Source organism: Monodon monoceros, unplaced genomic scaffold (assembly GCF_005190385.1).
Source record: "Monodon monoceros isolate NGI ecotype Baffin Bay Population unplaced genomic scaffold, NGI_Narwhal_1 Super_Scaffold_16, whole genome shotgun sequence".
NCBI lineage: Eukaryota > Metazoa > Chordata > Mammalia > Artiodactyla > Monodontidae > Monodon > Monodon monoceros.
Genome location: NW_021703772.1, coordinates 22,314,937 through 22,338,350, shown reverse-complemented (window position 1 = coordinate 22,338,350; position 23,414 = coordinate 22,314,937). Strand labels below are relative to the sequence as shown.

The window sequence follows — 23,414 nt, the reverse complement described above, 5'->3', positions numbered from 1 at the left end:
AAGCAGAACCTTCCGAGACTGAACCAGGAAGAAATAGAAAATATAAACATACCAATCACAAGCACTGAAATTGAGACTGTGATCAATAACCTTCCAACAAGCAAAGCCCAGGACCAGATGGCTTCACAGGCGAATTCTATCAAACATTTAGAGAAGAGCTAACACCTATCCTTCTCAAACTCTTCCAAAATATAGCAGAGGGAGGAACACTCCCAAACTCATTCTACAAGGCCACCATCACTCTGATACCAAAACCAGGCAAAGACGTCACAAAGAAAGAAAACTACAGGCCAATATCACTGATGAACATTGATGCGAAAAATCCTCAACAAAATACTAGCAACAGCACATTTAAAAGGACCATACACCATGATCAAGTGGGGTTTATCCCAGGAATGCAAGGATTCTTCAATATACACAAATCAATCAATGTGATACACCATATTAACAAATAGAAGGAGAAAAACCATATGATCACCTCAATAGATGCAGAAAAAGCTTTTGACAAAATTCAACACCGTTTTATGATAAAAACCCTCCAGAAAGTAGGCATAGAGAGAACTTACCTAAACATAATAAAGGCCATATATGACAAACCCAGAGCCAACATCATCCTCAATGGTGTAAAACTGAAACCGTTTCCAGTAAGATCAGGAACAAGACAAGGTTGCCCACTCTCACCACTATTATTGAACACAGTATTGGAAGTTTTAGCCACAGCAATCAGAGAAGAAACAGAAATAAAAGGAATCCAAATTGGAAAAGAATAAGTAAAGCTGTCACTGTTTGAAGATGATATGATACTATACATAGAGAATCCTTAAGACACCACCAGAAAACTTCTAGAGCTAATCAATGAATTCGGTAAAGTAGCAGGATACAAAATTAATGCACATAAATCTCTTGCATACCTATACACTAATGATGAAGAATCTGAAAGAGAAATTAAGGAAACACTCAAATTTACCACTGCAAGAAAAATAATAAAATACCTAGGAATAAACCTACCTAGGGAAACAAAAGACCTGTATGCAGAAAACTATAAGACACTGATGAAAGAAATTAAAAATGATACAAACTGATGGAGAGATATACCATGTGCCTGGACTGGAAGAATCTACATTGTGAAAATGATTATACTATGCAAAGCAACCTACTGATTCAATGCAATCCCTGTCAAACTACCAAACTACCAACTACCAAACTACCAATCCCTGTCAAACTACAGAACTAGAACAAAAAATTTCACAATTTGTATGGAAATACAAAAGACCCCATATAGCCCAAGCAATCTTGAGAAGGAAAAATGGAGCTGGAGGAATCAGGCTTCCTGACTTCAGACTATACTACAAAGTTACAGTCATCAAGACAGTATGGTACTGGCACAAAAACAGAAATATAGATCAATGAAACAGGATAGAAAGCCCAGAGATAAACCCATGCACATAGGTCACCTTATCTTTGATAAAGGAGGCAAGAATATACAATGTAGAAAAGACAGCCTCTTCAATAAGTGGTGCTGAAGAAACTGGACAGCTACATGTAAAAGAATGAAATTAGAGCACACCCTAACACCATACACAAAAATGAACTCAAAATGGATTAAAGACTTAAATGTAAGGCCAGAGACTATAAAACTCTTAGAGGAAAACATAGGCAGAACACTCTGTGACAGAAATCACAGCAAGATTCTTTTTGAACCACCTCCTAGAGAAATAGAAATAAAAACAAAAATAAACAAATGGGGCATAATGAACCTTAAAAGCTTTTGTACAGCAAAGGAAACCATAAACAAGACGAAAAGACAGCCCCCAGAATGGGAGAAAATATTTGCAAACGAAGCAACTGACAAAGGATTAATCTCCAAAATTTACAAGCAGCTCATGCAGCTCAATATCAAAAAAACAAACAACCCAATCCCAAAATGGGCAGAAGACCTAAATAGACATTTCTCCAAAGAAGATATACAGATTGCCAACAAACACATGTAAGGATGCTCAACATCATTAATCATTAGAGAAATGCAAATCAAAACTACAATGAGGTATCACCTCACACCTGTCAGAATGGCCATAATCAAAAAATCTACAAACAATAAATGCTGGAGAGGGTGTGGAGAAAAGGGAACCCTCTTGCCCTGTTGGTGGGAATGTAAATTGATACAGCCACTATGGAGAAAAGTATGGAGGTTCCTTAAAAAACTAAACATAGAACTACCATATGACCCAGCAATCCCACTACTGGGCATATACCCTGAGAAAACCATAATTCAAAAAGAGTCATGTACCGCAATGTTCACTGCAGCTGTATTTACAATAGCCAGGATATGGAAGTAACCTACGTGTCCATCGAAAGATGAATGGATAAAGAAGATGTGGCATATATATACAATGGAATATTACTCAGCCATGAAAAGAAACGAAATTGAGTTATTTGTAGTGAGGTGGATGGACCTAGGGTCTGTCATACAGAGTGAAGTAAGTCAGAAAGAGAAAAACAAATACTGTATGCTAACACATATATATGGAATCTTAAAAAAATAAAAATGGTTATGAAGAACCTAGTGGCAGGACAAGAATAAAGACGCAGACGTAGAGAATGGACTTGAGGACACGGGGTGGGGGGGAAGGTTAAGCTGGGACGAAGTGAGAGAGTGGCATGGACTTATATATATTATCAAATGTAAAATAGATAGCTAGTGGGGAGCAGCTGCATCGCACGGGGAGATCAGCTCAGTGCTTTGTGACTACCTAGAGGGGTGGATAGGGATGGTGGGAGGGAGATGCAAGAGGTAGGGGATATGGGGATATATGTATACATACAGCTGATTCACTTTGTTATACAGCAGAAACTAACATAACATTGTAAAGTAATTATACACCAATAAGGATGCTAAAAAAAAAGAATAAATTAGCATTCAAAAAAAAAGAAGAGGGCTTCCCTGGTGGCGCAGTGGTTGAGAGTCCGACTGCCGATGCAGGGGACACGGATCCGTGCCCTGGTCCGGGAAGATTCCACATGTCGCGAAGCGGCTAGACCTGTGAGCCATGGCCGCTGAGCCTGCGCGTCCGGAGCCTGTGCTCCTCAACGGGAGAGGCCACAGCAGTGAGAGCCTCACATACCGCAAAAAAAAAAAAAGAAAAAAAAAAAAAAAGAAGACATAAAAAATTGCCTCAAGTGAAGCATCACAGGACTACAGACTCTTGCATAATTCTTGGTAATCTGTGTGCCGACCACAGATATTTTAGGTTACCTGTCTGAACTGAGAGAGAGGACAACTCCAAAATTTTGTCTCCAAAACAATATAAACAATCAAGTCCCCATAAATGACTTATATTAGAGCAAATAGATGAAACTAATCACAAAACTGAGAACATAATGTGAAAAACAACTCTTCGGTGTGATATAAAATCAACTTTTGTACAGATTTAGTATTTTAATTTTAAAAAGCAAGGAATGCAGAATAAAACTCAATTGCAAGACATTTTGAAATAGTTTTGTTTTTTAACTACAGGCTTAATTTTATCAATAAACTTACTGGGCCTTAGTATTTGTGCTAAATTTCTTTAACAAGTTAAAGGAGTTTACTAGAATCATACCATAACAAGTTCAAAGGTGAATGGCTTCACTGAATTAGCAACTGACCTGGTTTCTCTGCCTAGCTGTGACAACAATTACAGAAGGAAAAATGTTTTGTTTGTTTGTTTGTTTCCTTTTTTATTCAATTGGGAAAAGGAAGAGGAGAATGGACAGATTTAGATCTTAGTAAATATTAAAATGGTAATATTAAAAAGTGATCTTGAGTCGCTGGTAACCTAAGAGTTTATCCACCATCATCTTCAATAGTCGTTAGGAGTCTAGGCTACTAAAATAAAATTGTGAGAGAGAAGGTAGCTATGACACGGAAAAGAATTGGTCAGAAGTCCACACACTTGAGTTTTAGACCCAGATCTACCATTAATTAGCCCATAGTGTTCATCAAGTCACCTCTCACTTTCTGGGCTCAGCTTTTTCATCTTAAAAAGGAGGAGGTTAGTTTAGAACTGTTGGCAGAGGAGGGAGGCTGAGCAGGGGCATTAGAAATATTCTACTCATTCCACACCAGCTTCCATCAACCCATCTCACGAATAGACCATATTCCTTTAAATTTAGGACACTGCTAATTTTAAGATGTGTCGTTATTTTACATGCCACCAAGAAAGAAAAATCACTGCCAAATAAATTATGACACCCTATCAAATACATCTCAATTTCAGAGGCTTTAAAATGTGAAAAAAAAATCATTCTTAGAATTGATAAAAAAATGAATAATTGAATACCTCTTCTGTTCTGGCAGTGAGAAAGTACATTCTGGAAATATAATGCTGAATGAAGTCTAGATGACAAGACTCAGAGAGTTTAAGGGAATGTGAATATGAACTGGAAGACTCAAAGCCTTACTTTCTGCTTCCAAGTTCAGTGATCTTCCACTATGTAACTTTGACCCCCAAGCCTTACTTTCTGCTTCCAAGTTCAGTGATCTTCCACTATGTAACTTTGACCCCCAAGACCAGCTAGTTAAATTTTGAAAGTAGATGCCTGCAAAATGAAGACACAGAGCTACCAAACAGAAACTGGTTCATTGTTAAAAATGTCTTTTCATGTCTTCTATTGAGAAAAACTCTTTATTGTGTTTTGATGTTTTCTGATGACATCCACAGATGCATTCAGAGAGTACTATTTATTTATTTATTTATTTATTTTTTGGCCATGCCATGCAGCATGTAGAATCTTAGTTCCCTGACCAGGGATCGAACCCGCTCCCCCCTGCATTGGAAGTACAGAGCTCTAACCACTGGACCACCAGGGAATTCCCCAGAGAGTACTATTTTCAAACCAAAATAATACAGAATGCATGTATTTTACATATACGTATATAATATATACATAATAGACATATCACAACACATATATACACACACACATAATTATATTTACTTATATTTTTAAGGTAGATTATTTATTGTGCTGTAAAAAGAACTCAGTTTCTATCACAGTTTTCTATTTCAAAGTTTTCCTTTAATTTGTAAAGATTCACTTCTGAGTACCAGGAACCTGACAGAGAAATATAAGGTAGGAGCTTGCAACCAAAGTTATGGTCCAGGGCATGGATTCGAGTTTCTAAATTGGGGTTAAGAAAACATTGTACACAGTCCTGAAAACAATGGGGCTCAAACCAGTTGATGAGACTTTCACCAAATTATAACTGAAATATAAAAATGCAGCTGAAGATCACCCAGAATTCAAATAGGAAAGGTAAAAAGTGTGGGTTCAAACTCTAGGACAACCCTGGAAGTCTGATGTTGAGCTGACAAAAACATAAAGCAGTAATTTGTACTTTGTAAGGAGAAATAATCAATTGCCTAAAAGCACTGGCAAAGTAAGTATGAAAAGTACAATTGGGCTAACAGGTTACTCTAACCTCATTGTTTCAGATTGTCAGCCAGGCCTGCAATAATTATTGTCCCTCAGTTTTGAAATGTTTCCGCTATCTTGTCACTTCATGAGTGAATGTAAAGAATGGGCTCATTACAGGATTAGCAGATAAAATTATTTCTACTGTAATACAATCAAAAAATCACACAATGCTTTTTCATAAATTCTAAAAAGAAGTGAGATATTTTGGATTTGGGGATAATGATGAAGAATATGCTCAAGAAGAGATCATGCTTCACATCCCAGGTCCTGTCTTTCATCGTCATATTATTAACTTAAACAGTAGCATAACATGAAATTCTTAGTCTCTATAAATCACAAGTCAGTGAAAGAGAACTGAAGGAGACAAGGTATACTGGAAAGAGAATTTGCTTCTTGAGAGCTGAAACAAGCCATATGTCTCTGTCCACGTCCAAATCTGTATCTATCTATACCTATATATCTATATCTTCATTTGGACTCTTTAGTTACTATGCCAACAATTTTCCTGCCTTAATAGTTATTATTGTTATTATTTAAAATTCTTTTGTTAAATCCTAAGTCCTACAGGTAACTTCTTGGGCAAAAATTACTGTTAGGATCATAAATCGTACTTAGATTTTATTCAGAATTATTCAGATTTCGTTTTTCAGAAGCATTTATAAAATAACTTCTACGCAACTTTTTGATAAGACAAAATATTGCTGTACCAGCTGGCTTAATGTTTCATATTATATTTTTCCATCTAATTCACCAGGTATGGGTCAGGCTTTCTGAGTTTGCATAGGTATGACGAAAATCATGGTAATTAATTATATCCGTGTACAACTTATTTAATAACAGATTCTCAACATACCTCATGAAGTCGGAGGTCTTTCTCATAAACAAGTTTTTTTACAAATGCAGCTATAAATATAACCCAGGCAACCATGAGCACGATTGGAAGGGAATAAGAGACACTGGTTAGGAAGCTGTAAGGAAAAACAAAAACAAAAGCAAAAATCCAGTGACCAAAATGAATGTCACACTTGCAGATTTTAATATATAAAGAACACACTCCCTCCTACATTGAAATTATACTCCTGTTCTGAAATTGAGACTAATTATTATTATGACTCTTTCATTTATGAAGTGTGAAGCTGACTTAACAGTAAGTGCATGATTTTTTTGCCATACTGCTGCAAGAGTAAAACAGTTCTGGATTGTTAGATAAAATTGCCAAATCATTTAAAGGGTGTTTGTGTATGTCCTGTTCAGGAAAATAATTATTATACAGCTATAACTGCAAGGCTCTAAGCCCTTCTGTCTAAACTAAATTCTTATCTAAAAGGCAGATTTAAAATTAGATGATGATTGGTTTACCTAGCTAAAAGATATATCTTCTCAAATTACTGAATTTATCTACTCTTTGGAAGCTCATAGTTATTATTAAACCAAATTTCCCAAAACGAAATAGAATGAAACTCAAAATCATTTGATTTAAAATGCAAAGAACTCGGATTTCTCAAAATAATGCTCTAGGGGATGTTTCATAAACAGTATAGAAATGTTTTTTCTGGTAACTAGAGGGTTGCTGGAAGACTTCATTGGGCCCTAAATAGATTCCTGAATGGCTGGCCCATAGTACCTGAACGTTCAAATGCAGTGTTTCTCAACGTTGAGCAATGCATCGAAATCACCTGAAGGGCTTTTTAAAACAGATTCTGGGCTCCACCCATGAGCTTCTGATTCATTATATCTGAGATGGGGTTTGGAATTTGCATTTTAAACAATTTCCCAGGTGATGCTGATCCTGCTGGTCTGGAGACCACACTATAAGAACCATGATTGTGACATTAGCCACCAACTATGGGCTAAGGCAAAGGAGTAGTTTTCAATGAGAGAATCTCTAAATTGATCTGTTTTACATATCAGGCTCCACTGAAGCTTTCACTTGTAGAAATGTCCCAAGGCCATTTTCTTTTTAATCTATAAGGCCAAGGAATTACCTTCAAATTCTCCATGAAAGATGCAAATATTTATGGAACATGACATCACCAGCATTCATTTTCACTTTAGCATCAGAAGTGTATCACCAACAGAGATATGAAGGATTTTTTAGTGGGGGAGAAGTGAGGGTTGGGGCCACATCCAGTTCTTTTGGTTCCTGGGAAACTGGCAAGGGCGAAGCACTTAAAGAATATTTGTTGAATGAATTTTGTCTTGGATCAGGTCCAGCCTTGATGCTGTTTCTGGCCCTGGAATTAGGCAAAGGCCTTCATTCATTAATAACAAATCCCCGCTAATGTTTCTTCCAAGTGACTGTGTATTTTAGGTTTGGTATAGTATGAAACAGAAAATTCTGGTATTGTAATTAATGGACCAATGCAGTACCAGCTACTCAACTTCAGGCAATTTACTTGGATTTCAATTTTTTTCATCTGGAAAGCATGGCTGATAATATCTGCTCTCACTTTATGAGGTTGTTTGGTGCAACAAATGAAATAATATATGTGAAAGCACTTTGTATGCAACAAAGAGTTTATATGGGTACATTAAGGCATTATGTTCATACTCCCATGAAGAATGCGAGTACAGTTACTTTACTCTTAAAAGAAACATCCAGGTAACTACCATCCTAGGTATTAAAATTTACAAGGGCAAGAAAGTCAGAAGGAAAATAGATGAGAATTTTCATTTAATTGAAACCACAGGTCTTTACTATTCATGCAAGCCATTTCAGTTCACACATGGTTTAGGCAACAAGGTCCTGACTGGCTTCTCCAATAAGTAGCTAACCTTGAAAACCTGCTGACGGAATCATCACCTGTCTTCTCGTATCACTGCTGCACAAACAGCTACATAACCTCATCTCTATAGCTCTTGAAGCAGTCAAAGGAGACAGAAGCATTGATAGAAACAGAAAAAAAAAAAAATCCAGACCCATCTCAATTGTATATAAACTGCAAGAACTGGGCTGAACAACAAGCACAATTCATTTAAAGTAATATTCAGCCTCAAGCTTTTGTGTAGAATGAGCTTGAAAAACTTAGCCCACCACCCTTATTTTCTTACTGTGGTCAGAGTGGAAGAACCATTCAGTGCTACCCTACTGGCAAATTTCTTGAATATTCAAATTCAATTGTCTAAAAGCATGATCTTTACATTTTTTGTTCATTTAGCAAAACCATTTTAGATAAAGATTCCTACCAAGTGGACTGAGAATACATAAGTTTCAGATAGCACAATATTTATCTTAGAGAGTTGATTAATAATGTTTTATTAATTTTTTTCTGTAAAATTGATCCTACACTCACATATTTCTAATTAAATTTGAGAGTTGGAAGGGATTTTAAGATTGTTTTGTTTAACATCCTTATTTGATTAGAGAAAAGTAAAACCAGTTGAGAGTGGGTAACATCAAAATCATGCAGCGATGCACTCAAGTCTGGAGTCCAACTCTCTTAATTTGGGGGCCAAAGTACTTGGAAGGCTAAGGATTATATTAAAGAAAACATGGATCATTTAGTAAGAACTTTAGCATCATTTGGGCAGCGATGGGCAGCTATAGTGAGCTGTGCCCTATACTGTGGATCTTTTCCTTGAAACAAGCATTTGACAAAGGTTTGGTGAACGTTATTCCTTTCATGTGACACATGTGAATGAATTCTAAAAAAAGGGGTTGATTATTTAAAATGCCTGGAAGTGCATGGACTTACTTGTCTTTCATGTAGCAGGGATAAGGAATTGCTTGGACCTGGACTGCTATTTCCTGGGAGTTCCTTCCAGTCTGCAATTCAATGACTGCTCTTTCAATACTATCCTGTAAGTAAACAAAAGCCCTGCCATAGATCTGGTTGTTTGACGGAGAATTGTGTGGCCCTGGGGCCCATATCTTGGTTCTTATGCTTCTTGTGGTCTGTGAGGTCTTGAGACTCATGCGGATGGTGTATTTTACAACAGGAGGAAGAGAGACGTTTTCAGAGTCATAGCTTCTGTGCTGGCTGCTATCAGAAGGAAGCTTAAAAATAACACCTAAAAATAAAATGGCAACAACATCAGAAGGTTATTTTATGGTTGACATTATTCATTGTTTGGAGGGTACACATAGGGGGCAGCCAAACAGGCAACTGACTTAGTAATGTGACAGTAAGGTCAGACTTCTAATTTACAGAAAAGATGGCTAACTGAAAGTGACAACCTCAGGGACTCAAAGCAGGAGTTTGAGAAGATAATCACAAACTAAGTGGCCAGATTAAATATATCACTCTAAACCACTTACTGAAATTAACCACACACACGCACATAAATACATACACACACACACAAATGAATAACCTTGACTGATTATGAGGATGGACTCAACTTCATCCTGTAATTATGTAATCCTTTACAGTTTTAATTTTAACCATACCAACAAAATTACACATATTGAAGGCTCCTCAATCAATAGGGTTGGTTGTCTACATGAAAGGTTCTCATTTCTAAGGACATCAGAGGGGACAGTGTCCTCCCTCCACCCCCAACTACTTTTCTGAGCTCTGGATGAAAGAAGTGAGGGAAGAATTTGGCCAATTTTAGTACAGAGAGAAGCTCAAATTCTAGTAGAATAACACTTACTTCCAAAGAGTTCATTGCTTTTGTAGAGTCTTGTAGCCTCTCCTTCCATTTCATCTATGCTTTTTGCTGCCTGAATACGGTCATATAATATACAGGAGGAAATATTTACTGTCAGGGAAGACAGTGTGTTAAGATGATCAATGAGGTCAATGCCGTTCTCTAATTTTAGCCTTAGAATATCTAAAGAAGAAAAAAAACAGACACAAAGCATATTATAATGTTGTGTTATAATGTTGTTTCTAGTAGTAACAGGACAAAATACTGATTTTTTGGTAAGTAGTAAACCTTAAACTAGATTATAAATAATAAGAACTTGTAGAATTTACTCTAAAAATATCTAGTACTCTATATCTGGGAAAATGTAGCCAGTCGTGCAAATGTTCACTGAGGAGAATGTTGAACTAGTTACAGACACAGTAAACCCAAGTACAAAGAACGGTACAAAGTAATTCAGAAGTATATTCTGCTACAATTTAATTAACCAAAGACTAAAGGTGAATAATTTTAAAAAATCTATCTGCATTAGTTAGGAAGAAAACTATAAACTAGAGGTGAAGCATTTGAATAAACAGAAATTCTTGCTTTGTTAAGGGAATGTAGATGTAAGAATTTAAGCAAGGAAAGTCTACGCAGAGTGTGTAGAACAAATAAATGACATCATTCAGTCAGTTGTGATACAGAATCATTTCTCAGGTGACAATCTATGCCACACAGTTACAACTTTCTAATACTGTTTGACTTAAAACCTTATGTGAGCTATCTCTATCCGTAACTGTATTACTCTAGATAAAATGATCAAGATTTTTTTTCAGGTAATTACTTTGGAAGAAAGAGGATTTAATTGCTCTTCAATTTCATGATTCCTTATGAGGAAATCAACTGAGACAAAGGGTAAATATAAAATTGCAAGTTAATAAATCACTTGGCCAATTAAATTTTCACTGACTTGATCACCATGAATACTGAGAAGGCTGTGATATCATAAATCCCTCTTCACAGAACCCAAACATGTCTCTACCATCATCCAATAGAAGACTAAATTTCTCACAGAGGGCAACTTCTTAAATGCACCTCTCATTAGAATTTAAAATGAAATGTTTTGCTTCATAGAGACATTGGTGGGGGAGGGGTAAAATTGTGGTTGAACAGTGGCCTCCAGCGGCCACTGGAAATCAACACAACAGCAAAGGATTCTTCAGAAATGCTGGTAGATAGAGCTATGAAGAGTCAATGCTCCCCAAATCCAAACTATAAAACCTCTTTGATACTAAGTTAAATATACAATTACACAAACAGTAAGTCTCACTGCTGTAGTCATTTTAACCTTCTTTTAAATTCTAAAACTCATCTCCTATATCTAAAGTTAGAAATAAAAAAAAAAACTATATAGGAAATTTGTAGTTTATCCCTGATATTTTGATCAAATGTTTCCTTACCCAAATGATAATTTTAGAGAATAAATCACTAACATCTTCCTTTAATCAAACAGGGTTGACTATCATAAAGTACATAAAATTATACAGAATATAAATGTAGGCATAATTCCTCCCCACTGGTTTACAACCTAAATCACATAAGTCCCAGTAGCACTGGGGAGGAGGAGGGGCATTTGCTCTACTGCGGTCAAATTCTGATGCTTTCAATCCCTTCCTCTTACCCATGGTTGCATAGCAACAGGGAATCAGACACAGACTGAATTAGACATCTTGCATCCCTTAATGTTGAAGGTGGGGATGTGGCAGAGGGAATGCATAAGTTCAGACAGCTTTCTTTGATCCTCTTCTGCCTGTTCCTTTTAAATGATCATGAGAGGAGGAGCCGACCTTGAATAGTGATTTAGGTTTATTTTCGTTTGAGTCTCTGCATTGCTTTTGTTTTGTTTTTGCTAGCTCTATAACTTCTTCTGGTTACATTCTGAGTTAGTCAAAGTGATACTAAGGCCAGTGGAGATAAAATTATAAATGTAGCCAGAAATAAACCACTTCATCTTCTTTTGTCCTTAAAGACTTGCTTTTCATCAAGTTACCCCAAAAAAGTGTCCTCCTGTAGCAACCTACCTGTGATTGAAGGACAAGCTGCATTTACACGGAATATATTGCATTATAATTATTGAAACTAACTACAGGCACTAGGTATCAAAATAATCATTACTACTTGTAACTGTACAACTAACTAGGAAGAAGATGGATAGATATATCCAGGATTTTACTTTTCTTAGGATAACTAGATAGAAAGCAAATACAGAAGAAAAGGAAAAGAAGATCTTATATGGCACAATGCTTTTCACATTTCTGACATGACAAGTAAATAAAAGTTTTGTGCATCTGGACTCACCGAGTTCATCCATCTGTTTCAAGAGTTCAACAGCGTCAAGTCCCATGGAGAATTTTACAAAAACTTGCACAAATGGGTTTCTTAGAGTATTCTAACAACATAGGGAATCAGTTTCAGTACAAAAAGAAAACATGTTTAATCACTGTCTCTCTAATAACCCCACAGTGAAATGAGGTACCACTACTGGGCATTTTCAATGCACCATTTTGCAAAGACTCCCAACTGATTTGTATTCTAGTCCTACTACTTCCTAGCTCAAAGGCTTTCAGCAAGCACTCAGCCTCTTCCAGCTTCAGGTTACTTTTCTGTAAAGTGGTATCTAATCAGGTTAGTCAAATGTAAATTATTATGGTATTGCTTTATACTGTAATAAGTGCAGCTATGTGAACATGGAAAAATAAACTGATGATAAAACTTTACATGGAGTAACTCATGGAAAGACTGAAAATTTTTTAAAAAAAGTGCTTTTAAAATATAAAGGCTTTTGTAGCTATCTTGCAAATTAGGAGACATAAATTCTACCACTGTAGTTGTCTACTAGGTAATACTTATTGAGATTTTACTAAGTGCTGGACACTGTCTAATAGAGTTTACCTTACCTTGATTTTCTCACTTAGTTTTCAATAATACCTAGAGGTAAGTACTATTATTATCCCCAGCTAATAGAGGACAAGGCTAGGGCCCAGGAAGCTATGTAAATTTCCCTAAGGATGCACAATTAATAAGGGTCGAAAGGAAAGTTGAAGAGAGAGACTTCACCTTGATTAAAGAAATGTTTATTCATCTTGTGTGTAAATTCATGGCCTAGTTTTTTTGTGACCTAGGCTTAAGTTGTTCTCCCTTTAGAGGACAGTTCAGTACTACTTATTATTCTGTCCTTCTACCAATATCTTGTTTTGTTATCATGGAGATAAATGATTAAGAATAATATGTATTAATAGAGCATATATATAATAGAATTAATTTGCTAAATCTATAGTTGCTGAGGAGTCTAAGAGTAGTTGGTAGCATGAAGACAGATGGCTATTATGCAGCTATACACTATGATAACCCAAGTTCTTTAAAATCTAACTATTTACCAGGAATTAATTTGCACATTATAGAAAATCTGAATCAGAACGTTACTAATAAGGAAATCACTGTGTTAGTTGCAATTCAGAGACGATCCATCTAACTCTATTTCCATTCTCTTATCACTCCTGTTACAATCAATCCTGCCTATAATATATAATATTATTTTCAAATGCTTCCACAATACGATCTTCACAAGTCTGTGAAGTGATTATCAATGGACCCATTTTAGAGTTTCATAAACTGTAGCAAGTATTTTAAGTCATTTGCCTAAGAGTTCACAATGGCAAAGCCAGGTCATGTGCTAAAAGCTTGAAGTTTCAAATTCTGTACACATTTTCAGAAATAAGTTTTCCTCAATAATTGAGAACAAGAACTTATTTTGGTCTAGAACAAAATAAAGATACTCCCATTAGATGATGATCCCTTTATGGACATGGTCATAGCATTTCTTCTTAGCAAATTACTGTACTTTGGAACTGTTATGCACAGATAATGTCCTTTCTTAATTCACTGCTTTAGCCAACAAAACTTTCCTTAATGCAATAATATGTGTAGGATTTTTATCTGTTCACAGAAAAAAAGTTTTAGGAGAAAAGAGCAATTTTCCACTGAGGAAAACACATGTGTCAAAGGTACCGTCCATGTAGCCTTTGTTATCTGAGATTCACTAAAAAAAGGCCACTTAAAATATCCATTTGTGATTACCAGAGGTAGGGGGTGGGGAGATGAGGAATTGGATAAAGGTGGTCAAAAGGTAGAAACTTCCAGTTATAAGATAAATATGTACTAGGGATGTAATCTACAACATGATAACTACAGTTAACACTGCTGTATGACATATAGGAAAGCTGTTAAGAGAGTACAGCCTGAGAGTTTTCATCACAAGGAGAAAATTTTTTTTCCTTTTTTTTTTTTAATTGTTATCTATATGAGATGATGGATGTTAACTAAACCTACTATGGTCATCATTTCATAATATGTATATATCAAACCATCACGCTATATACCTTAAACTTATACAGTGATGTATGTTAATTATTTCTCAGTAAAACTGGGGCGGGGGGGCTGAGATTTAATCAAGATAGCAATGTGCTCAAGATCAGAGAAGAGTAGAATATTAAAATAAATGGACATGCTTAATATTAGAACTAAATTTAATAGTAAATTGTGGGGAAGATGTTTGATGAAAAGCTTATTTTGTGTTAATTGTGTTAAATATCTATTTAGAAATTAATTTTATCATTTATAACAAGATTCAGGTTGTAATTGTAACTATGCACTAATTGATAGTCAAAACAAAGACTGAGTAAAGCATCTTTTGTGTATAACTTTTCTAACAAAGTTGTACGACACAAATTCTTTGTTCTGTTTAACTTTTTGAGCGTGATTATAAAGAAGGACACTTTTGTTGCTACAAAAATCTTCTAGGGCTCCATCAATTTTCCAAGGGCCTCTCTCAAGTCTTTGAATACACAAGCCATACTCTCTTGAAGTTCCTAAGTTGGTACCATTCCTGAAAATTTTCTCTTCTCCTATTGATAATGGGTCTAACTCTGCTGCTTGATGTTTACCTGCCAATAGCTCTCTTTGTGATTGGAACATTTCCCCACACTACTTGCATCCTTTTCAGAAAACCCTGCATCTTTTATGGGAATTGAAGATTATACTTTTCAAGTAGTGTGTATTGGATTTGAGTTGCACTGTCAAATCTTTAACCTAAAATAGAGTGTCAAATGTTTCAACCAAAGAACTCCCTAGATTTAACATTCTTCTTCAGAATATTAGTATTTTCGGAATTTTGGTTCAGTTAAAATAGCAAAACATAACCTAGAGAAATAAAATAAGCATATTTTAAGTAGTTTTATTGCATTTAATTTTGGAAAATAGATTTACATCACTAGTTATGCCTCAGGATCAACTTGTAAAATGATTTATCTCTGAATTACATACAGAGAAACTGTGGTGTAAGAGGTGAGGATGGTTACAAACGTAAGTGACAGATCTGTTATCCTGTCTCAGATCTGCTCTCTGGAGCAGAGGCAATTTTAATCTGTTGAATATGGATTCTAAGTTACTATCTGCCCATTCACATAATGATGGTGATTAAAATCTCAAAGAATTACATTTCGTACAAAAGTGAATAACAGAACCATCTCCTACCTGGAGAATTGGAATCGTCTGGTTTAACAGGTGGAAGGAACTCATGAAAAATGGTGACTTATCCACCCACTCTTGAGATTTTTCTTTTAATTCTGCCAGCTGCCTCAGAGTTACATTAGACTTGAAGAAAAAGAAAAAAATCTGGTCCGTTAGTATTTTTCCTATATTTCAAAAAGGTATCTTATGGTTGTTTTGTTACATAATTTCAAGAAACAGTTCTAAAAAGTAGAGTTAGTAGAACATTGTCAGAAATTTCCCATATGGTCAAAAGTTTTTAAGTGGCAGCTTTTATAGGATCGAGATCACTTATAAAAATTCTGGAAAATCTAGGGTTTACTTCATGTCCACAGAAAATTTACAGCCAAAAAGCATGTCTTCTGGAATTCTCACAAGTTACCCATTTTAACCAATGGTACAGTTTACTACTAAAGAAACATTCTAGTTCAAGGATATAAGAAGAAGAATACTTTCATGAATTGCTGGTGGATGTATATAGTTTTTTTTGGAAAGCAATCTGACAATAGTCATTAAAACAGAATATAATATCCTTCAATCCCTCAATCTCGAACATTCACCTCTGTGAAATAAAAATACCGCTGTGTAAAGTCATAGGCACAAAAGTAGTTGTTGCCGCATTGCTTACATGAGCAAAAAAACAAAAGCAAACACTAGAAACAAAAAGAATGTCCAACAATTGAGGATTGGCTGAGTAAGTTCCATAGTATAAAAAAATTTACAATCTTCAAAAAGAATGAATGAACTAAATCTATTGAATAGGAAGAATTTCCACAAGGTATTGCTATGTGACTAAAGTAATATGCAGAAAAGTGTTATAATGAAACCTCATTTTAATAATGCAAACAATGACCATTCTGCATATGAATGTGCATACAGTATAATAATATACAAAGGATTAGAGGAATGCACATAAATTATAGAAAGCCACATCCTTGAATGCTAACATTCATTAGTTTACATGAAAGGAAGAGTAGGATCAAGCAGGGAGAAAAATAGGTGAGAGTCAAGCAAAAAGAAAAGAAAAAAAAAAAAGACTGCACTTAGAAAATAAGCATTTAATGACTTCATTTATGCAAAATTATGTAAAAGTGTGTAGTCAATAAAGCAAATAAGGTATTAAAACACAAACAGTGAAAACAAAGATCATTCTAGAAGTCAGTGATGACTTCATGTTTATTTTTATATAAACCTAAAACTAATTTATATTTATATAAACTATAGTTTAATGACCAAGTAATGGTAAAAAAGAGTTTTGTTTGTTTTTTACTTTCACTCTATCATTTTAAAAGCATCAAGTTTATAATTCAAATCACTAAAGCCAACTTTAAAAGTGAGAGAGAAATGCTATTATGGTTATATTAGGTAGGTGATAAGTATAGTTACTATTAATAATGTCTTTCTCAACACCTATCCTCTATATAAGATATTAAGTGTACAAACAAATATGAAGCCAATAATCTATAATTTAGCAATTGCTTTTGTTCAAACTAGTTATATAATGCCCAATATTGTTTTTTCTAGTGCCATTATTTTTACATACTTTGAAACTTAGATGCTAGTTGTAGAAACATTTTCTGCTTTTGGAGATAAATTGAAAAATCTGAGGTCTTGCTCCAACTAACCACATTCTCAAGTGTTAACAAGGTTCATTTCTCTTCAAGGAGCTACCACCCAATCTACATTGTTTAAACATATACAGGGCAGAAGTTGAGAATTGTTAAGAGTTTCAGAAAGCCAAAGGTAATAGTATGTAGGCTATAAAGAAGTCTGAGTCAGCTAGAAGCTGACTACTTTAAAAATCATCTTAATACTCAAGACAGAAACTTCGAGTGATAATGGTCAAACCTTTTCCATTATTGCCTTTGTGATGGGGGTATATGGTGCGTACAAAATCCTTCCCAACAACATGGGTTTCAAGAAAGCCCAAATCACAGGTCCGGCAGGCATATTAATGATGTCTTTATAAAGAGAAAAGCAAAATGGTGCTGGAAAGAAAAAGTGTAATAAAACCATTTAATACATGCATTTAAAATCTATTCATGGTAAACTGACAAATATTATTGTTATAGCACCCCAAAAAACATGCCTTATACTTCCCTTGTTATTAACAAATGTGACGCATCTGGTATCAAAGTAAGAAAGCATAGTAACAAATCTTTTTTAGGTGTAAAAGTTTAATCCAATAAGCAAGTGCATAGTAAGTGATGGCATTTTGCCAAGAGGAGTTAGAAAGGTTGAAAAGCACATTTCAGAATGTCTTCCAACAGATATTCCTCACCAGCCCTTAATTTTTAAAAATATGCAAAAGTTTGCTACTGTACTAGATACATAAGAGCTGTCCAATAAATGTCTGTTGAATGAATAAAAAGATGCATAAATGCATCAATCCAATTGCTATATTAAACAACCCTATATTGTTTGGTAAAGCTCAGCCAATCATATTTTACATCTCAAAGTAAACAGCTTTGATGTGCCACTGAACGTTTATTTCTGCTACATTCATGAAGCTCTTCTGTGTGTGATACAAATTTCTAATTCTAAAAAGTTAAGAGAAAATATTGACCGGAGCAGATTTAAGGCACATCGTTTTATCATTTACTGGCAAGGTGTAGTGGTTAAGAGACTTTGCAGCAGACTGCCTGGGTTCAAATCATAGCTTTGATACTTTCATGTTGGACAACGGTGTCCAGGTTACTCGAGCGCTTTGTGCCTCATTTCCCTTACTAAGATGCAGCTATAGTAGCACCTACCTCATAGGTAAGTGAAGAGTGAATGAGCTGATATGCAGAACATGCTTGATGTGTGGTTAAGTGCTGTATGAGTGCTTTCTTGGGGAAAATTAATGCTTCATTTATTACAAAAAGCTAAGATTACAGCTCAGCATTAAAAAAACACCCGATTAAAAAATGGGGAGAAGACCTGAATAGTCATTTTTCCAAAGAGGAAATGCAGATGGCCAACAGGCACATGAGAAGATGCTCAACACGGCTAATCATCAGGCAAATGCAAATCAAACCCCAATGAGATATTACCTCACGTCTGTCAGAATGGCCATCATCAAAAAGAACAAAAAGGACAAATATCGGTGAGGATGTGGAGAAAAGGGAACCCTCGTGCTCTGTTGGTGGGAATGTAAATTGGTGCAGCCACTGTGGAAAACAGTACAGAGTTGTTCTCAAAAAAACTAAAAATAAAACTACCATGTGACTCAGCACTTCCACTCGGGTATATACCCCAACCCAAAATGCTAACTAGAAAAGATTCATGCGCCTCAATCTTCGCAGCAGCATTATTTACATTTGCCAAGATACTGAAGCAGCCTAAGTGTCTATCAACAGATGAATGGATAAATAAGATGTGGTGTGTATATATATATATATATAATGGAATATTAGTCATAAAAAAGAATGAAATTTTGCCATTTGCAACAACGTGGATGGACTTGGAGGGCACTGATGCTAAGTGAAATAAGTCAGACAAAGACAAATACTGTATATTACTTTTATGTGGAATCTAAAAAATACAACAAACTAGGGAGTATAACAAAAAAGAAACAGACTCACAGAACAAACTAGTGGTTACCAGTGGGGAAAGGGAAGGAGGGAGGAGGGGCAAGATGGGATAGGGGACTAAGAGGCACAAACTATTATGTATAAAAGAAGCTATAAGGATATATTGTACAATACAGGGAATACAGCCAAGTAAAAAAAAAAAGGCCAAGATTTAGCAGACCATGTTGTTAGGAGGCGACATTCCCACACTGATTTTGAAGTATACTCACTGGCATGTAAGGGAATTCCATATTTTTCAGCAATTTGCTCTTTACTTAATTTATAAGTCAAAAAATCCTTGGTGTGGTTGCCTCTCTGCCTCTGAGAAGAGGGCAGCATGGCAACTAAATATTCAGTGGTAATTCCTTGGGAGCACAGTGCTTGGGAAATGGTACTAAATGATCCTTGTGGAGTGTTTAGCCGGTTGTTTCTGTACATTGCCTGTGAGATAAAAATACATGATTTATCAACATTATATGAGCTATAAATGCTATTGAAAACAATATAGAAGAAAACCTGATAATGCTTAGACGATCCTTATAATTCCACAATTCCTTTAAAACATGTATCCCAAATGTAAATGTACGACGCTAAACTTCTCCAATTTAAGTGGCCAAAACTTTTGCCAGAGTAGAAGAGTTTTTCTGTAAGTGATTTTTGTCAATGTACTATATTTGTAGCTGAATGTATTATAACTAATCTCAAATAAAAGTTAAGATGACAAAAGGAATTTTCCAGCAAGAATATTGCTGGGTGACTTTTCTACCTGTGTTAATGGAAAACTTCTGGACAGGTGCATTTGTTTCAGGGATCTCATTTTGTCTAGCAGCGGTCGTGTGACAGAAGCCATCTGATTGAGAATCTCCTTTAGCCTTATGAAGAGTTCTATCATCTTTGCTACTGGCTTTTGATTTTCCCTAGGGAAAAACACCTGACAGGAACAGCAACAACAAAAAAAGAAATTATTTTTGTGGAGAAACTGGAACCCTCACACACTGTTGGTGAAAATATTAAAAGGTACAGTCACTTTGGAAAACATTTTGGAAGTTTATTAAATAGTTAAACATAAATTTACCATACAACCAGAAATTGGATTCCTAGGCATTTACCCAAGAGAAATGAAAAAACACGTCTACACAAAGATTTGTATGGGAACGTCTATAGCAGCATTACTCACAATAGCCAACAAGTGGAAACAATCCAAATGAATGGATAAAAAAAATTTATATCCTTAAACTGGAATACTATTTGGTAAAAGAAAGAAATTACTTACTGACACATTACAACATGTATGAAACTCAAAACATTATACTAAGTGAAAAAAGCTACACACGAAGACCACATATTGTACGATTCAATTTAAATAAAATGTCTAAAAAGGCAAATCCATAGAGACAGAAAATAGATTAGAGGGTGCCTGTGCTAGAGGTCAGAATGAGAATTGACTGTAAATGGACACAAGGTTTATTTTTGGGTTGATAGAAATGTTACAAAATCAGATTGTGGTAACGGTTGCACAGTTCTATAACTTACTAAAAAACCCATTAAATTGTACACTTAAAATGTGTGAATTTTATAACATAAAAATAATACCTCAATAACTTTGCCAAAAATAAATGATTTTAAAAGTCAGAAAGGCAAATGTCAATTACATAATTCTTCATGTACGCCATTATTCAAAAATCATATAATGTGCTCCTTAAAATCAGAAAAGCTCTGTCAAAAAGCTCATGTGGTCTATCAGGTTTAATCATAATCCCCTAACGTATTTCTCTTGCAGGAAGAAACACTGAAAATATTTTTTAAATTAAAATTTTAATTTTATTCTCTCATTCACTCAATTATTCAACAGACGTTAACTGAGTGCCTGTTATGTTCCCAGCACTGGGTGAGGTGATGGGTACGAGGTGATGGGTACAGTGGTACACAAACTGGCATCATCCTTCCACTCAGGGAGTTTTGTAATAATAGGAGAAACAGATATGAAACAAATCAATGAACAAAAAGCTGGGGAATATGAGGAGGTAGGGAGTTTAGCTAAGAAATCAAAAGAAGTCTTTCCAAGATGACACCCCAAAGGGGAGAAAGAACAAACCATAGGAGGAATAGGGAGAGGAAGGTAATAGACAGAGGGGGAAAGATTTGTGAGGTTCATGAAGAGGGAAAGCTCTTGGTGTGTCCAAGGGGGTCAAAGGCCACTATATGAGGACAAGATTCATTTGGAGAAATATCACAAAGACAGAGCTGTCTCAATAACACAGCTATTAATTGCAATCAGATTTTTCTAAATCAGATTCAACATTTTAATTTTTCTTCCAGCTCTGCCAAAATTCTAGGAATTCCGACACTGATTTGAAATAAACTGACTAATGATGAGAAATTTTTATTATTTTACTTGCAATACCTGAAAGAATTAGGAATTGTCTTCTGCTTGTAAAATGCACATATTTATTTACTATACTCAACAAGAAATAGTTGGTTTGATATATGCTCTGCAGAGACATTGTAAGATAAGGATTAAAATTTTAGATAAAAAAATTAATAATATCAATTTATATGCATTTTAAGTTATGTAAAATAAATATTCATTAGTTAATGGTTATTTGCTAAATTCTTCTATGGGCCAGGCACTGTTCTTGGCATTTGAAATGTTTCAGTGAACAAAAAGGCCCTTGTGGAGCTTACACCAAATAGAGGTAGACAGAAAATAAACAACAAAAGTGAATACTAAATAAAATACATAGTATGCTGGAAGTGTAACAGAAAACAAACAGAGCATCGAGAGGAGGTTTGAGAGGGCTACAGATGAAAGTTGGTTGTATTTTAAATAGGATTGTCAGGGTATCTTATTAAGAAGGTCAACATTGAGTAAAGACACATAGTGCAGCAAATTAGATGAAGGGCATGGCCTGGAGTGGTCCCATGCAGCAGCCCTGGGCCCAAGGAGTAGCCACATAGGAAATGGGATTTTAGAAATAAGGAGAGGTTGTGCAGGCCCTGGGGCCCCGGCAGGATTTGAGGGTTTGCTGGAATAAAATGAGGAGCCACTGGGGAAGGTGTTGAGCAGAGGAATGACATAATACAATTTAAGTTTTAAAGGGATCACTCTTGCTGCTCAGGGAGTGGTGGGGACAAGTGTGGAGGCAAGGGAGGCCAGTTAGGGGGCAGAATATAAGGGTCGGATAATGATGACTTTGAACAAGATTATTTGTAACTAGTCCTAAAATGCCTTCATCCCCTTTGCTGAAATGCATCAACAACATAAGTCAGCCGTGTTGCTTCTGGTTTTTCTTACTTTAAAGAGAAAAACACTTTTTTTTCAGTGTTTTCAATAACATGTAAATAATTTTGACCTAGTAGAGATCTGGGTGGATATAGGTGTTTAATTTTCCTATGTTTATATTTTTGTTTCAGTTTTTTATTCACCAAGTACTTATAAAGTATCTAGTTATTGAAAGATGGAGTTACTGCTGACTTTACAGCTCTAATACTGACCACTGTTTTGTTGTACTGGATAAATAATGGTAGCCTCTATCAAAACTTGATGAAGGAAACACAAAAAGTACTTTTTTAAATACCCAAAAAAACCTTGATTCTTTTACTTGAAAATGAAAAACTTTGTTCTAATCTTTATTTTTATCCCACAAAATTAATGTGCATTCACTTTTTAAAAAAGTTATTATAACATTTGTATTTCATACTCTAGTATAGTGTATATTAAATTTAACTCCTGGTCTTGGATATACAAATTGAGAGTTAATAAGGCCATAATATTAACTTCCTCATCTATTAAATATGCAAATTTACAATATATGATCACTAAGGTCCCACTTAGCTCTAAAATAAAGCTATAATTCCAAAAGCTCTATGAATGGATCACATTCCTTATAGTATCAGGGAGCATACAGGTATAATCAATTTTTTATATTATACTATAAATATTAAAATATTTCATCAATAGCAACTTGCCTTGTATGTGAAGTTGTAAATGTCTAAGTAGTGCAGAAGAGTGAGTCCAATGAGGTAAGACAGATGGGATCTCTCTGGAAGAGGTATGCTGCAGAATTCCTTCATTGCATCTTCCAATTTGGGACTGGTCACATTAGCGTCACAGGAATGCCACCAGAACACACTAGAAATAATCTACAAGTTGGAGGAAGAAAAATATTTTAGCTGTGAATCCTCTGAATCCACCTGTCCATTTTGAGAGGTTTTCTTATACTT

The 23,414-nt window shown here is 35.2% G+C and overlaps 1 protein-coding gene across 1 annotated transcript in view; it reads right to left on the bottom strand.

The window, feature by feature from the left end:
• Window positions 1-23,414, bottom strand: part of ABCA12 (ATP binding cassette subfamily A member 12) — a 178,547-nt gene that overhangs the window by 56,547 nt on the left and 98,586 nt on the right. Inside the window, exons 16-24 of the mRNA XM_029225551.1 lie at window positions 23,160-23,333; window positions 19,957-20,121; window positions 19,421-19,631; window positions 17,485-17,624; window positions 15,622-15,741; window positions 12,388-12,478; window positions 10,054-10,233; window positions 9,153-9,468; window positions 6,311-6,425 (exon numbers count right to left, since the gene is read on the bottom strand). Coding sequence (XP_029081384.1) covers window positions 6,311-6,425; window positions 9,153-9,468; window positions 10,054-10,233; window positions 12,388-12,478; window positions 15,622-15,741; window positions 17,485-17,624; window positions 19,421-19,631; window positions 19,957-20,121; window positions 23,160-23,333 — 1,512 coding nt within the window. The remainder of the gene's footprint in view (window positions 1-6,310; window positions 6,426-9,152; window positions 9,469-10,053; window positions 10,234-12,387; window positions 12,479-15,621; window positions 15,742-17,484; window positions 17,625-19,420; window positions 19,632-19,956; window positions 20,122-23,159; window positions 23,334-23,414) is intronic.